The sequence below is a fragment of the Liolophura sinensis genome, chromosome 7, assembly GCF_032854445.1.
Source record: "Liolophura sinensis isolate JHLJ2023 chromosome 7, CUHK_Ljap_v2, whole genome shotgun sequence".
Taxonomy (NCBI): domain Eukaryota; kingdom Metazoa; phylum Mollusca; class Polyplacophora; order Chitonida; family Chitonidae; genus Liolophura; species Liolophura sinensis.
Window position 1 is genome coordinate 7,730,680 of NC_088301.1, and position 17,290 is coordinate 7,747,969.

The 17,290-nt window shown below is 38.8% G+C and overlaps 1 protein-coding gene across 2 annotated transcripts in view; it reads right to left on the reverse strand.

Moving 5' to 3' along the window:
* Positions 1-17,290, reverse strand: part of LOC135471500 (axotactin-like) — a 104,649-nt gene that overhangs the window by 12,213 nt on the left and 75,146 nt on the right. Inside the window, exons 23-34 of one of the 2 annotated variants that reach the window (XM_064750760.1) lie at positions 16,839-17,087; positions 15,224-15,370; positions 14,719-14,898; positions 14,081-14,215; positions 13,446-13,611; positions 13,167-13,243; positions 11,435-11,520; positions 10,748-10,795; positions 8,994-9,129; positions 5,315-5,508; positions 1,972-2,104; positions 255-500 (exon numbers count right to left, since the gene is read on the reverse strand). In XM_064750760.1, coding sequence (XP_064606830.1) covers positions 255-500; positions 1,972-2,104; positions 5,315-5,508; positions 8,994-9,129; positions 10,748-10,795; positions 11,435-11,520; positions 13,167-13,243; positions 13,446-13,611; positions 14,081-14,215; positions 14,719-14,898; positions 15,224-15,370; positions 16,839-17,087 — 1,797 coding nt within the window. The remainder of the gene's footprint in view (positions 1-254; positions 501-1,971; positions 2,105-5,314; positions 5,509-8,993; positions 9,130-10,747; positions 10,796-11,434; positions 11,521-13,166; positions 13,244-13,445; positions 13,612-14,080; positions 14,216-14,718; positions 14,899-15,223; positions 15,371-16,838; positions 17,088-17,290) is intronic. The other variant, XM_064750759.1, reaches the window with a different exon arrangement.

Genomic DNA, 17,290 nt, shown 5'->3' on the forward strand with positions numbered 1-17,290 from the left:
GTTTTCTGCATTTTATTTATTGTAATGAAAAAAGATAGTCTCTCCCTTTGATGAAAACACTTCTGTTTCTTGTAGCTAGACTCCTGACCAATGTCATAAATGTGCATAATTACAGAGAAAAATATTGATAATAGATACATTAATAAGTATCTTAGCCTTTTCACTTTATCACTTCAAGTTGTTTAAACTTTTATCAGTTCACATGAATAGTGGTTAAATGTCATAAGTTTGTTAATGAACAAAACAAAACGCACCCTGATCCAACGTGCCTCCCGACACCAAACTAAACTCATCCATGGTTGCCAGGTGACTGGCAGTCACCCGACCAGCCTGAGGTGGTTTACCCGGTTCTGCGCTCTTCAGTGGCATTTTTAGCTCGTGGTACTCCGCTGGCTGCTTCTGTACGTCATATCGTTCCCGTCGGCGTCGTAAACGAGCCAGAAGAAGGGCGATCACTAGAGCCACGATCAACAGGAAGGCCACCAGAGTCACTGCTATAACTGTGGGGGAGGACATACAGATCATAGACATCATATTCTATACAGGGGTACCACAAATGTTTTCAGATGAAAAACTCATGAATTCTCAAGACTAGTAGCACACTCTTTTATAAATGATGTAAATAAAATATTTCACCATCATACTGTAATAATTTTTAAAAATTCATGACATTTTTCATGACAATTCATGACAGGGACATTTAATTATGAGAATTCAGTTCTTTTCATGACTACCAACCATGTCCATTAGTATTAGAAGAAAACCTCACAAACAACTGATTGAGCAAGTGCTTGGGGTTTAACCTTTTATCTCACAATTTTTCAGTCATATGGCGAAGGAGTCCTGAGAGTACATGTAATGTGCCTCCTTGTTTGCAGGACAGATTTCCACCACACTTTTATCTAGCACTCACAAATAACTGAGTGAGCGAGTCCTTAGAGTGGATGTAATGTGCCTCCTTGTTGCAGGACAGATTTCCACCGCTCTTTTATCTAGCGCTAACAAAAAACTGAAGACGGTGAAAACAACAGCTTAAATCCATTATAATTGACCTTAAACTTCACTTAAAAAATGCAATTTCAGAGGCAATTAATGCCTTAAAATGAAAATTTCTTTTCACTTAGGGTATCGTCCTACCTTTCAAGGAAACCTCAAATGAGACAAAGTGGTGATGTGCCACTTTGTCTGATGTGTGCCACTTTGTCTGATGGGGCAAAATTTTAGGTTATATACCATATTGGAAGTAAACAGCATATAGAAGATAATTAATTTCAGAAGAATGGAATTACAATGGCTGGGAATCTACAAGAGGCTGGAGAGAAACGACCAAGCTGCTTTGCTTTTGTGCTTATTTTTTTCAAATATATTTTATTCACAGCCTAATAATCATTATAAAAATGAACGTATGTATGTATGTATGCTTGGGGTTTAACATCATACTTAACAATTTTTCAGTCATATGATGATGAGGAGTGATCAGGTGTGTCTACTTATATTGTGTCCTCTTGTGGCAGGGAGAGTCCATGCCACCACAGTGCTGCCACAACTGAATTGTTATGCTGAAGATAACAGACATGACAAAACACCCAGACATTTTATACTGACACCGCACCAGCCAGTTCTGTTGCACTAATCTCTCAGTACTGAGCGGCAAGTGAGGCAGCAGCAAGTACCATTTTTAAAGTTTTTGGTATGACCTGACACGGGTTTGATTCAGGGGTCTCCCGACTTCAAGGCAAAGGCTCTAACCATTAATCCATGAATTCATTGTATGAATTCAAATTAATGTGAAATAATTGCGCACATTCTCAATGGCATTATTCCATAATCTGAAGTGCTTAATAAGGGATAGCTAATGTAATGCTCCTTTGCAGAATTCATAAGGGCATAAAAAATACCAGAAAAAATGTATGGCGCTGGTATTGAACACATACATGTAATCATCTTGGTGAGGGTCTACAGTGGACTTACTGATGGTGAGGTAGTCTGTGGAAGATGTTATGATTGGGACGATCCGAGTGATATTTGTGATGTTAGGTGTCTGGATGGGCTGGATCAACTCGACTTCTGCTGGCCCTTTGTCCCATGGAGGCATTGTCACAATCTGTCACAACATCAAAACATTTACACACACTCATGTTAAAGACTACATCCGCTTTCCAAAAACTTCATAAATCAATATTTCATAACTTACCCCACCTTCTCAATAATTACAGGCACTCGTTAACTGAGATACACAAGAAATGTTCCGCAGGTAGATCATACAAATCTCCCGCGAAGTGCTCATAGCGGGGGATAACAACTGGAGCATACGCCTACCCTAGCCTATAAAGCCAGGCTTTCCTCACAGCTTGTACACGGCATCATCTTCATCTTATGGTGTCAGCTTTCAGTATAGACACAAAAATGAAACAAAAATATTCATGCCGGAACATCACCATAGTGAAAATATCTCTTTGCCATTTCCTTACCCAAAACTCTCACCATGCCATCTTCCCATTGTATTTCACAAACTATGTTATCTGATATTCAAAGTCAATGGTCGTGTGGCATTATTTACAGGGAATAATTTACAGCCGAATTAAGTATTATATCAGCAGGATTGCCTTGAATCTACCAATCGCTTGTCTTCGTCCCCACTCGTGTTTGGGGCCCATATAAGATCGGAACATGGATGATTGGCGTTTGGTCATTGAATTAACAATGCTGCCTTACAAATGTGGATGTGGAAGCACGCGTGTCCGCCTTGCAAGTAGACTTCCCTTTTATTACTAACCACCTGTCTCCTTTGGAGGGAGCATGAGAACAATCTGACGGCTGAGTCTCATTGAGTGTGGGGGGGAGGGGGGTGGGGGGGTAATTTACCATGAGGATTTCAAGAGTTAGTTAGTTGTGCAAGTACATTCCATGTATACATGTCATTACATCAGCTAAACAGGGCTGAATACTTTTATTATGTACCAGGGAATATCAATCTCTGATTACGTTTTGCTGTGAAAGGTAATGCCAATTTGACAAAGTATATAAACAATGTTCGACCAAAAAACAAAGTTCAACTGGTTAGATTCAACTGAAAAGATGAAAGACCTGATTTTCCAGTTCCTGGACGAGCACACAAACCATGCAGATTTCATCTACCACCTCCAGGTCTGGGAGATAGGAAGCTCTGGAAAGTCATTTCCAGACAAAAGATCATACATATACGTTCTGTGTCCAAATTAATGTCTAAAGTAAAGAGAAGAATTTCCAAATTTTCATGAGTTTTTATCTACCAATCTCTCTATAGGTATACTCAATAGTTACGAATGATGCAGAGTATGGCACGGTCTCAGTGAATACATTATCGTGTACCTCAACATCCTTCCCTTGGAAACCTCACTCAGTTCATTCAGGCTTCAATTAAACTGAAGCATCTTGACAAACTCTTCAGCTGAATACAAAATATGCAAAGTGCACATGGATGACAAAAATCAAGATTGCATGCAGAACAATTGCTGCAACTGCTGTACTGGCTATAGGAATTATTACCAGATAACAAACTCACAACACAAAGCATCATTGAATTATAATATATTTACAATATAGTTTTAAGCAGCTTTCCCAAATTATCGACAGGCCTACAGGCACATATGCTGGTGAATGAACAATTATCTACTGTGACAAACCTTTTTATTTTTAATGTAGCAATAAAAGCTTTTAATTCACAGGAAGCAAGGCCTTGATCAACAGCAGACTCCAACAGATGCGCGAGGTTAATCTGGATGGTAAGTTCAAGTTTCAGCCAGTCTATTAAAAGCATGAGAGGGGTGGTGACTACTCCGTGAAAGAATCTCAAAGCACTGTTTATCTAACTTGGATTGGTCAATCACCCCATGGTGAATGGAACAGTCTCCAAGTGAGTGGGCTCATAGTATCAGTTGAGCTCATGAAGTAAAATCTCTAGCAGTTACAAGTGCTAAGACACTTAGATCCGTTATTATTGGATTTCTGTCCAAAATTTCTTCTTCTTAGAGCATTTGACAGTAAATCGTAAAACATATACACCATGTAAAATTCTGATGCTGTTTATGAGACTACATGTATGTACTTTTTGGCTGTCACACCCAGCTTTCAGGTGGATTATAGGTTGTTTTGGGAACTGGTCGTGATGATTGAACTGGACCTTCCTTACTGGTTGACGGCTGGTATGCGAGTGTGAGTTTCGACGCATAGAGGTAAGGATCATGCAGCTAACACACGCCACATGCTGTGGTGATAGAAATTGCCTTAAAAGTGAAAGAGCTGTCATGGAAGACTTAAAAGGTGGTTATTCGCTAGCCATTTCACATACTCATCAAAGAGTTTGAATGCTGATCGTATCAAATGCAGGATCTATGGGCCTATGACAATGTGGGCCGCACTATAGGCAGAGGAGGATTTCATCTTTCAAAGTAGCAGTTATCACACTGTTTGCTGGGATAGTACTGGTAATCACAAATGTGCTCAGTCCATCTACATGACGTTTTTATTTTTCATTTTTTACATCTTGACATTCATCCCTGCCTCTTACAATCTTCAATGGAAAATGTGAATCTTTAAAAAACTGGCAGTGTGTTTCTCTGCCCCTATCCCTTTTGCCAAGATGGTGAGGCTCACTCAGACATGGCGGAGATGTGGGCAACTGTCGCTGATCAACTACCGGTAATCCCCTACTCCCCACAGAGTTTACGACTTAAGACAACAGCCCTTGCAAGTATACAGCCTCAGTATACAGTTTCAGAAAATGCGGCTGTAATTATTAAAAAGGTACGGTAGCTGATAAATCACGTCGCATTACGCACTATAGCCCAGACAATGTCAAATATGATTTTGATTTACATGAAATTTGATTTACAAAATTTTATGACAGTAGCCTCTACACGTAGGTCCTAAAGATTATAATTCATACATTCCAAAATGTATAGCCTATGTGATATCAATGTCACAGATCCAAATTCAGCTTCTGCTGGTTCAGCTGTGGCTTAGGGATAGAGGGTTTGCCAGGTAGATGTATGGAGGACAGGTCATAAATTTTCTCTGGGTATTTTAATTTCCTGCACCCATCATGATAAAACTGATTGTCATCAATTAAAAGAAACTTCCACGTTAAGGCGCCAATCACAGTTCAACTATCAAAAAAAAAAATAATTGGTCGAGGGGTAAAAACTATATAACTACCTGAAGTGTTGTTTATATTACACTGTCCTTTACTGAACACGTATTATGCCTTACATCTTCCATCTGCCCGTTTACAGGTAAGACTAAAATGTTTCCCTAGCCAGCACTGTTAACTTACCTCAGGACGAGACTCCGAGTCTGAGGGGGAGGACGGGATCTCCTGCTGAGGCTTCTCCATGACAGGTGGGGTGGGGCTACACGGTACAGGCTCCTCCCCCCACGCCTCCACGGTGTCGTGTTGTGGTACCTGATGGAGTTCCTTCAGCGGTTGAAATTTCAGTACACTGTTGGCAAGTGGGTAGTAAACTACGTCTGTTAACAAAGAGTCACACTGTAGTATTCACAATCACAAAAGTCAAATCAAAGTATTCACAATCACGTAGTAGCATCACAGTACTTTCAATTACATAGTAGCAGAGTATTCACAATCATGTAATAGCATCTCAGTGTTCTCAATCCTGCAGTAGCATCAGAATATTCTCAGTCACTCAGTAGCATCACAATATTCTCAATCATGTAATAACATCACTGTCTTCTTAATCATGTAGTGGCATCACAGTATTCTCAATCACTCAGTAGCATCACAGTATTCTCAATCCTGCAGTAGCATCAAAGTGTTCTCAATCATGTAGTGGCATCTCAGTATTCTCAATCACTCAGTAGCATCACAGTATTCTCAATCACTCATTAGCATCAAAGTGTTCTCAATCATGTAGTGGCATCACAGTATTCTCAATCACTCAGTAGCATCAAAGTGTTCTCAATCATGTAGTGGAATCACAGTATTCTTAATCACACACAACATCATGCATGTAGTATGCATAATCACAAAGAGTTACATCCCACTGTGGTAAATATGGTGTTCACAATCACATCCTAAAGAGCCATTTCAGCCACGATTCTTCTCTTGATGAACAGAAGAAGAAAGGTATTCTGTCCAGTGCAACATGCATTCATTCATATACCATGTATGAATTTTCTCAGATCTTTAAATAATCCTACTAATACAGAAAGCTGACAGAAACAAAATTTTAGCTCATTTATGTACAAATTCCTGGAGTGACGTCATTTCCCTCAAGTGACATCATTTTTTCTGGGCTGACTTAATCTGCAGCGTTGTCAATCACACTAAAGCTAATTCACAGATGACATGGTCTTCTGAGTCAACTGGAGTTTTGTGAAGTCATAGTAGCGTCAAAAAAGGTAATGTGAAGTCACATCACGAATTTGCACGGAAATGACTGAATTTCTTGTTTTTTTTGCACTGAATTGTAATAAGCTTGACATATCTTTATGTGATAACCATTGTACATACTATGTACCCATGTGGCATACTAGCAAATTTAGCCTGAAATGTGTGTGCACCGAAATGGCTCTTTAATCCCCAAGTATAATGATACCAAAATGCCATCTTCATTTCTGTTTTCAAGAGTGAACAGAGGCAGCCTGTGAAGTTCTGGTAATTTGCTTTCATGCAATTACCTTGTTTATTTAAAATTACATTTAATTTTAGTTATTTTGCTTGTCTTGAACTGGAAAAATCTCCAAGCACCCTGCATGTAAATAAATGCAGACTTCTGAATACGGTCAAATATAATGAGGACAACTGAATATGGAAGACTTTTACTGGTCCAAATGGCACCCCCTAAATTCTGTGAATAAGAAATCTGTTCATTCTGACTAGGTAGACAAATCTTACCTTTCCAACAGGCAATTCTTCATTAAATCATACACCTTGTATTGGAAAGTATCCACTATAGAGTTGAACACTGTTGACTTAACAACCCAGGTGAGAACCAATATTTGGTATTAAAGCTTTACAGGTAAAAGATTAACTGACTCACTAACACTGCTCTGTGGAGCTAGAGAGACCAACAGCCACTGGTAAGTGTTTTGCAGGTGAGTTTATACATGATCCAATCTGCCCAGTCAACAACACCTGTAATCACAGGTCACAATTAACACCACTGCCCCCACATAGACTGAATACCTCCATCAGCTCATCTGTCCCAGCTAACCGTGACTGAGCTTGCCCACAGAAACTTGACATGGATCGATTACCTCAATACACAACAGGTTTCAGGTCCTTGGAAATTCAAGGATGTTTCTAACCCTAATTTTCCCAGGCAGACTTTTTTCCTTTTACCCTAATATTAACAATAACTGGTTGACAAAACCTCTAAAACATGATTACGGGAGAGCATGAGTAAATTTGGATCATCACAATCAAAATCCTGGCTAGATAGTTAATTCACACTACACTCCAACCTGAACCTTCCATTCACCCAGCTCCCAAAAAGAAATAAATGAAGGAAAAGTTACGAAATCACAGGATATCAGACATCTAAACAATTTGTCTCTCAATTTACATTTATTAATATGCAAAAAAAAGGAAAATATATATTGTTGTATTACTTGTAACTTTTTAGTTCTTACACAGGCATTTTTTTCGTTGTATTTTTGAAACCACAGATGAATCTAGTTTGAAGTATAAAGCAGGAGTGCCATCTTGCCAGAGTTCCCACGCCTTTTCTGGCCACATAACCCCACCTAACACTGCATGGCAAAGTATATCGCATTTCAGGCATTCATCGCCTTCAACCAAACTGAAATGTCTTAACATCTATACTGTGTGTATGTGTATTATATATCGTTTCCAAAAATACCTTTTGAGCAGCTGTTGTTACTACATTTACTGTAGTTGCACTAAAAATCCACGGAGGAAAAGAAGGCATTTTTAGATACAAACCTATTTTGCATTTATCTAGTCAAGCAGGGCTTTTTTTTATGTATATTGGTGAAAACTGCATATTACCATTCACAGGAATTTTGCCATTAGTCAATCCTCACTTGGCACAAAAAAAAACAAGAGCTTTCAGAATCTGGCAAAATGGGTAACTTTTTAGTCATGGACAAGTTATTAAGTCAATCATAGAATGAGGTGGTTCTTATTGAAAGAAAATGGTTACCCTTTCTCCTTGTTGCAACTGTTGAAAACGCCAATTTTTTTACAATAGCTATTGCAAAAATACTTTAAGTAGTATACCTTAAAGAAAAACATCATGCACACTTGGAGACAATGCAGTATATGCTTAACTGTGTAACAGTTTGATCCGCTCTCCTTTTGAATACATAAATCATGGAAACATTCAAGTCAAGATTTACTGAGGACGGCAGTAAAAGTGCAACGTTGTGGAACATGGAACACGACCTATGCGCACCTCTCGCTCCAATGATACAAGTCCATCACCCTGGTAAGTCAATGAGTGCCTTCACCAAGGCCACAGGTGAAGTTTACAGGTGACACTTGGCTATTACAGGTGATAATACGTCACTTATAGCACACAGCTGTCTGTGACTTTGAGACAGGTGAAAATTGGTATCAAAATTACTGAAGTTATTAAAAGGATAATTGGTATTTTAAGCTTCCAGAGCTCTGTCAAAACAACTTAGCTGGTACTTGCATGCCAGCACTTATTATTCTCATCATTCAAGGGCCAATCCATGGCTTTTTCAAGGAATATCAGTTTAAAGATCATTGTACAACAAAATGGTTCAAACAGGTTTTCTCTTTGATAAGAATTATTGTATTTTGTGATAATGTAGTTATCTGGTGTTCAGTGGTCTGGTACCAGGTGTAAACCAGGTGCAAACTGCACACAGGTAAAGCCCTGGATATTTCCTAGTCATAAGTTTACGATCTTTCCTCACTGAATTATAGATTTCTGGATGACAATGAGTGACAAAAAATCGGTTAAACTGCATTGAATGCAAATCCGGTTTAAAGTTAAAGTTACCTGAGAGGCAGCCTGTGAAGTTCTGGTAATTAGAGAACCTGGGGTTGTTCAGCACCACACCTCCAACCATAATTGTGTCCACTCTATCCAGGGTGTAGTCTGGGTGAACCACAGTGGAAGGCCTGTCCTGGTCCAGCTGTACACAGATAGAGAGACATAAATAAATATCCCTGACTTGACATGGTGACAAAGTAATACAATGATGCAGAAGACAGTTAACCCATTAAATTATATCTTCCTGTAGTTCTTATGGTTGGACACAGACCGAATGTTATCACACATGCATACAGGTACACACAGACGGTCAGGCAGATAGACAAACAGACAGAGAGTCAGGCAGAATGACACACACACATACATAAACACACATGGTACTAGTGAATTCCCTGTTACATACACATGTAATGACAATATTTCTACATTGCCAAAATCTGCTTTTAGAATGATATGTCAACATGAATTCAACATTTTAACTTATTTCAGAGCATTGCGCACCTGGAAAAGAAAATGTGTCTGCCATTTTGGCAGTTACAGTTACACAAAGAAGAGTTTTCTGCATTAAAATAAAGGAACAAATCATTTATGTAATTTTTTAATGTTGGTTAACGTCATAATCCAAAATTTTCCACTCATACAATGGCGGTTAGTTTTAAGTGCAGAGGAAACCACAAGGTCCAGGAGAAACCACTGTCCTTTGGCAAGATACAGACGGACTTTCCCACAATTGGCACATAGTTATGCACATCAAATTGGTGGGACTCAAGTGATCTGAGTGTGGAGGAATCTGCAAAATCCCTGTCCATGGCATGGTTAAGAAGAAAACTAACACACGATCCATGATTTTGGAACAGTCTGTGGTCTTGTGACAGAACCCTCATGTGGTGCTATCTGTGGCATGAAATTACACATCAATCTCAACAATCTGATGGTGAGTTTCCTACAGACAAAATAATTCTGAAGGGATGGCAAGGCTTGGATTAGAACACATACGATGGAGACTGTATCAACTTGACTTGTCTGACAAAACCAGTCTTATTATACATATAGGTAGGTGCATACACATGTCTTTTGATAATTACTCTATTTAAATGAAGTGCTTTATGCAATACAAAATAGCCCAAAACAAAATTTTTACAAACACAAGAAGTGTAAAATCTGAGACAACTTTGTACAAGTACAACTGCAACTCACATGAAAATACATTATTTTTGTGAATAAAAAGTGTGGAGAAAGACCTTTATGGATAAGTGGACACCAAGTAACCACCAGACTAAATGAAACAAACGAATAAATAATTTGTGTCCCCAATTCTGTTTGAAAAAAAAACAAAAAAACAAAAAAGGGTGCATTGTACTCTAACAGAGTTACCACATATTTAATAACAATTCCAGCATGCACTGCACCGGAAAAGCCATGCATTTCAAACTTTCGGCAAATAATCCAACATACAATTCCTATAGGTACAAAATGTTGCGTTCCTTTCCCCTATCCCATTCCAACACAAATATTTCAGTAAATCCTTTCATTATATTAAGCTTCAAAAGCTAATTTTCAAATAAGCCATATTCAAGGGTCTGGCTGAATTTGACTTTTTCTCTCTTCCACAACAAAAACCAAAACAATGAAAAAATGTGTTGTTTTTGTTTTTGGTGAACAAGCAGACTGAAGAAAAAATAGCACAAAATTTTATACAATATGCAAAATAAGCAAACACCATCTCAGAACAACGCTTCTTAAACTACATGAGTACTCACTTCCGCTAAATCAATTACACTAGACTTATTTCCCTCAAATGGGTCCAGCTATGGACAGGTAAACAAAACAAACAACTTAGGGCGAGCTTCAACACAATTCAAATTGATTCATTATGCAGATTTACATCAGTCATATTAAGTACGAGAAATAACTGGACCAAGCTGTTGCATGCTAGATTATAATAATGAATGAATGATTATGCTTTATGGTGGCACTTCAGCAATATTTCAGCCACACCGTGGCAAGAACATGTTCAAGCCAGGAGTCAGTAACTCAGCCGTTTTTGATGCAATAATGAAAACATCCAAAATCCAAACAAAACCACATTCACATTTTGTAAAAAATTATAGGAAATTATTTACACCTTTGATGCACTAAATGATGCACTAAATTTGTGTGTTTATTCTCGAAAGACATTCACATGAATCTATGTTTAAAAATTTATGATTTTGTACTACCAAGAACATTTTCAATAAAATAAAAAACTTTGCCACAATGCACCAGGTATGCTTTTGTAACTTTAATACTTTTCAATGCAATAAAAATTAGCCTTAAGGTTTGAGGTTCATTTAAGGCTTCTATTGATAGCCTACAGATGAAAAATGCATACAAAAAAACCCTTCAGGTCTGAGCAAACTATTTCATAATGATTTAAAAATAATAAGAGAGACAAGTTCTAAACTTACAGTTAAGCTCAGTTCTGTCTGCCTGCGTTTGTACTCCAATTTATGTCTCTGGTCGTCCACAAAAGATCCTGATTTCTTGACAATATCTGAAAATACATTATCTGATTGTTTAATACCATGCTCAAGGATTTTATTGGCTGTCAGCTTTATAGGTAGAAAACAGAGTAAACCACTGATCTTTGATGGTTACTCATAAACTTTTTAATGAGAAGCACAGTCCCCGACAGCACAGTTGAGGGCTTTGAGGACAGTAGATCCAGGGTCAATCCTGGGTCGGGTCAGGCTTGAGAACTCAAAAAAGAGGAAGTAACTTCATCGCTTGGTTTTCATCATTAAGGTGATAGTCCAACGACTGGCCAACCTGTATCAGTATAATGGCTCGGGCGAGGTGGCTTACTTGCCTTTGGTAAGTTGTCTCAGTGAAGCAACACAAGATAAAAGAGTGGTGGAAATCTGTCCTGCAACAAGGAGGGACATACACTCTATGGACTCCTTTGTCATCATATGATGAAAAAATTGTTCAGTACCACCTTAATGCCCCAAGCACTCACTTACTCTAATGTGAAGCATACAGATATACACACCACATTGGAGGAAGACAGGTCTTCAAAGAACGTCCAGACTGTGCTAACGATCATGTGTGTGTTGTCAGCCACTATTAGGCCTCACGAAAAGTGGTATCAGCAGAAATCCACAAATTTCCTGTTCAAGGCTAGATTGATCCTGCATATCATCATTTGTGTTTTAAGCCGTACTCGAGAATATTTCCCGTATATTTACGGGTCTATCAATGGACACAGAAAACCAGGTAGAATCTAGGAGAAACCTGTGCCTCTCCAGGCACCTGACAAACCTCTTGACAAAAAATAAACCAAATCCTCCAGATTAATTCACAAAAAAAATTCACAACTGAGGTCTGTTTTGAACAATTTGTAACATTTCTTAAAGCTGAGTTGGAATGGGATTACAGCTTGCAAGAGTGATCCATGAGATCTCAATCTCATTAATACATATAAAAGCATGATGTGTATCTCAGTTCAAAGATTAAAGGCTGAGACAGATAACTGTTAGAAATATTAGACCTAAATATTTCATTTAATTGAACTATATTATATTTGTGTGTACATAAATAAAATTTCCTCTCCGGACTTTGGTGGGAAGGTCTGCCAGCAACCTGCGGATGGTTATAGGTTTCCCCTGGCTTCTACCCAGTTTCCTCCCACGGTTTCTTCCCACCATAATGCTGGCTGCCATTGTATAATCAATAACACCAATCAAATAAATAAATAAATATAAACAGGAATAAATGGGCATACAGGGCCTTATACTTTTGCTTATCCCATATGTGGAACTTTCTCCTCATGTGTCCACTCTGATCAATTCACACCATTTGAAACAGCTACAAGGCGTATTTCCAACACGAATCACGTTTTAATTATGTCTCATATGTAAACAAACTGCAAAAAACAAAGTCACCGAAATTATTTTAAAAATGACCAAACATTCTCAAATTTCTGATTCCCAATTAATGCAGGTCCACATCTTTCACAAAAGCACCTGAGAGTCTCGCATCATAGTATAACATAATTATAAATATAGAATCCGGAAACTTACTTTCACTTAAAGCAACTGGTAACAGATATGAGCTACATTTTGAGTTCTGCAAAGCAAATCTACTGGAACAAATAATGCCTGAGCTATCTGGCTTATTTAAGAAGTACGCGTTACTCACATGTTCCTGTGCCCAGGTCTGTCTCCACCACCACGTCTCCCAGTCTTGTCAGATACACCAGGATGTAGTCTCCAGTTCTGACAACAAAACACAGACACATACACATAGCTTTGGTATCAGTTATAGCTGTTGGTTCCACGCACACAAGGCAGACAATGCAGAAGCAACATTACCCCCATACATTGGGCAAATTGGCATGAACCATCCTAATGATGAGAACACCAAATTTTTTTTATATCTGTCTATGTGAGTCGAAAAATGAAAATGTTTCAAACTCACCTAGAGCTGTAGACAAAAGCTAGGACGACCCTCTCTGTGTTGGCTGTGCTGTTAGCGGTGAAATGAACAGTGAGACGTTCTGTGCTGCTTGATGCAGCCAATGATGTGGCATCTAGCTTCACTTTTGATCTCACCACTGTGCTCCCATCAAATATGCCCGATGGCTCTGCAATGAGACAAGAGCCACCAAATCTCAGGTAAATATGATTTCAAAATATTATTTGCATATGCCGTATTTGAAACTGCATATTTTAAGTGCTATCCTATATTTTACAGGGGGCCCTCCGTGGCTCGGTTAGTTATCGCGCTAGCGCAGCATAATGAGGAGTCTCTCACCATGCTGGCCTCCTCTCCGGCCGTACGCAGGAAGGTCTGCCAGCAACCTGCAGATGGTTGTGGGTTTTCCCCGGGCTTTGCCCGGTTTCCACCCACCATAATGCTGGCCGCCGTTGTATAAGTGAAATATTCTTGAGTATGGCGTAAAACACCAAATAAATATTATTTAAACAATTATCAAATAAATAAATATATGTTACACATGATGTAAACACATAACTATTACACTGATACATTTATCTGTCTGAAAGGTGATCTTGATTTGTAAATGTTTCATACTGTGACACTGGTACATTTACCTGTCTGACAAGTGATCCCTGTGTAGTAAGAGTTCATACAGTCACATTGGTACTCTCCTTCCCACAATTCCACACAAAGGCCTCCATTCTTACAGCCCTGCTTTTCACAGCCTGCTATGCATCCCACAGATGTACCTGCATATCACAAAAAAAGAGAGCGATATGTAAGAAAAACAATTTCATATATTTATTTATTTATTTGATTGGTGTTTTACGCCATACTCAAGAATATTTCACTTTTACGACCGCGGCCAGCATTATGGTGGGAGGAAACTGGGCACAGCCCGGGGGAAACCCACAACCATCCGCAAGCTGCTGGAAGACCTTCCCACTTATGACCAAAGAGGAAGCCAGCATGAGCTGGACTTGAACTCACAGCGACCGCATTGGTGAGAGGCTCCTGGGTCATTACACTGCGCTAGCACACTAACCAACTGAGCCACGGAGGCCCCTCAATTTCTTATACATGTAATGAAAGTTTGTCCAGTCCAAACTCATTAAGTTTAATAAAGCAACCTTTGATAAGCTCACGATTTCAAGGCCTAATCGACTAGTCTGACATCCATCATATGTACAAGTTAAAGCAGAATCCTCACATGATACTCTATGTTTCTGACGGTATATTTCCAACAACCTACCATTTTGATACTCTGCAGATCCCTCTAAATCAAAGATGTACTCGTTGCTACGGAAACCGCGGACACAGCCATGCAGAGTCGCTGGCGTAATTTTAGTCTTCATCTCCTTAGGAACACCCCCCACGTAAAGCTTTATGAATGGGTCAGGAGGAAGCTCTCCTCTGATTGGCCGAACAGATTCTGTCAAAACATTAACAGTCAGATATGATAAACCTGTCAATGTATCATTTTATTTACGAACTTGTGTCACTAGTCTGTCACTAGTCTTTCACTCTTTACTCTAGAATATTTAACTTATATCTCAACAATGGATTCAACTTATATCTCAACAAAAGCAGCACAGATTTTCACTTTACCCTTTATCACTTATTTATATCCACACCAAACTGAAAATTCCTCAATATTCTGGATATTTTGTAAAAAAATCTAAGCTTTCAAATGACAGATTGAAAGTTTAACTTTCAGAGTTTCTCTTTGTCTGACTTCAGCAATGCCATATGCCTACCTCGAGAGTTGAAGGGTTTGGAGAGGTAGGTCCTCAGCAGGGCTCGCTTCTGTTGGATTACCCTGCTGATCTTACCACACTGGAGCTTAAGCCAGCCACTGTCCAGCTTTTCGATGATCACCTGCTTCCAGTTGCCATCGTTCAAGTCTGTCAAGCAGAAATATTGATGCAGAGCTAAGGTTAATTTATACATTTATTTTTGGTTATTTGATTGCTGAATATTAAAGTGAAGTCTCAAAGTCTGCCACTATATATACATAGAAAAAATGATAAACGACAGAGTTATCACAGGAAAGTACGTAAAAAATTCTATAAAGTTTTGAAAGCTGAGAAGATGAAGTTCAGCACTGGGGATATGGCACTGAAGGACAATTCACTCCAACTAGCCATATTGTAGAAGCCCTTCTGGATCAATAGTGCTGGAAGCGTCACAAGATAATTGGCTGTCATGTCAAAAACCCTATTTGCTCTTGATTGTCAGTGTGGTTTTGTATGGTGAATAGACAGATATTTTTGCAATCAGTTGAATTTTACGGTTAGTTTAAGTGTGAAACTGATGCATTTCGAACCACACTTTTGAACTGCCTGTGTCACAATGTGTACATGTTGGGCAGGATACTGCAGTAGCTTTACAGGGTGAGCTGGCATGAAAACCTCAGGAGAGTCATTGGTCAAAGAAAAATACTGTGACTTTGCATTATTTTTCCTCAGCAAAGTCAGATTTATTGCAAAAACATCTTCCCGAAATCTGATTGAAAGGGTCTGTTATCAATCAGAAGGTCCTGCTATGTTCGGTAAATTTGGTAGAGCCAGGTAGGCCAAATGCTTACACCCATGTAGGACGAGGACAAGGCTTGTGTCCACAAACATCACCCTGACCAAGCACCAAACTAAAATCTTTGTGAAAGAAACATCATCCCTTTGAACAAGAAACAGAGCTGATACTCTTTGGTTGGCTATCAGGCGTTTTTGTTTGTATTTTCTCATTGTCACATTGTTTAATCCTGATGGTATGGGAGAGCACAAAATAGGTTTTGTGACGTTAGCAAGAGGCTCTAATCATTAGGCCACTGAAATGGTCCCATTGGTGGGTTGTACAAGATGGATTTCCCTGTGCATTTACCCTGATTTCATTTAGCCTTGACTCATCTCTGACCTCTCAACTGATATACGTTCAGGACTTGTACAAAAAGAGATCTTCCCAAGAACATGACCTTAAAAACACTGACTCAATTTAACCTTAACTCACCTCTGACCTTTATGAACTGATCAATGACACATTAGTACATTAATAGCAAGTACAGAAGGAGAATTTTCCCAAGAATGTACCCTTACAATTATGAATCAACTTATAACTTGACCTTGACTCACCTCTGACCTTTATGAACTGATCAATGATACATTAGTACATTAATAGCAAGTACAGAAGGAGAATTTTCCCAAGAATGTACCCTTACAATTATGAATCAACTTATAACTTGACCTTGACTCACCTCTGACCTTTATGAACTGATCAATGACACATTAGTACATTAATAGCAAGTACAGAAGGAGAATTTTCCCAAGAATGTACCCTTACAATTATGAATCAACTTATAACTTGACCTTGACTCACCTCTGACCGGTATGAATTCATCAATGATGTACGTTAGTGAGTTGTACAGAAGGAGAATTTCTCGAGCATTTCTCAGCTCCAGCTGTATGAAGTTGTTGAAGTGGTCATGCATATAGAAGAGGAGAGCGTTGGCCTGGAATGTCCTGAAGCTGAAGACAAGTGTGCCAGATAGGACTCTGGGCGTTGTTACGTTCACTTCTAGGTACGAGTGCTCTGCACCATCAATGGTGGCCATGTTCTCATCAATATCTGGGAAGAGAGCATGAATATTCATTGATTACTGACTCGGGTATAAATCTGAATGTATCTCCATCAAATAATAAAAAAAACAGGACAGAAATGACAGATACTTCAACTATTGACCCATTTTAACGTAACCTTACAAGCCAAGCAAACGCAAGGATTTCAACAAATGCACTGAAGGAATCTCCAAACTCTTCAGGTCCTCGTAC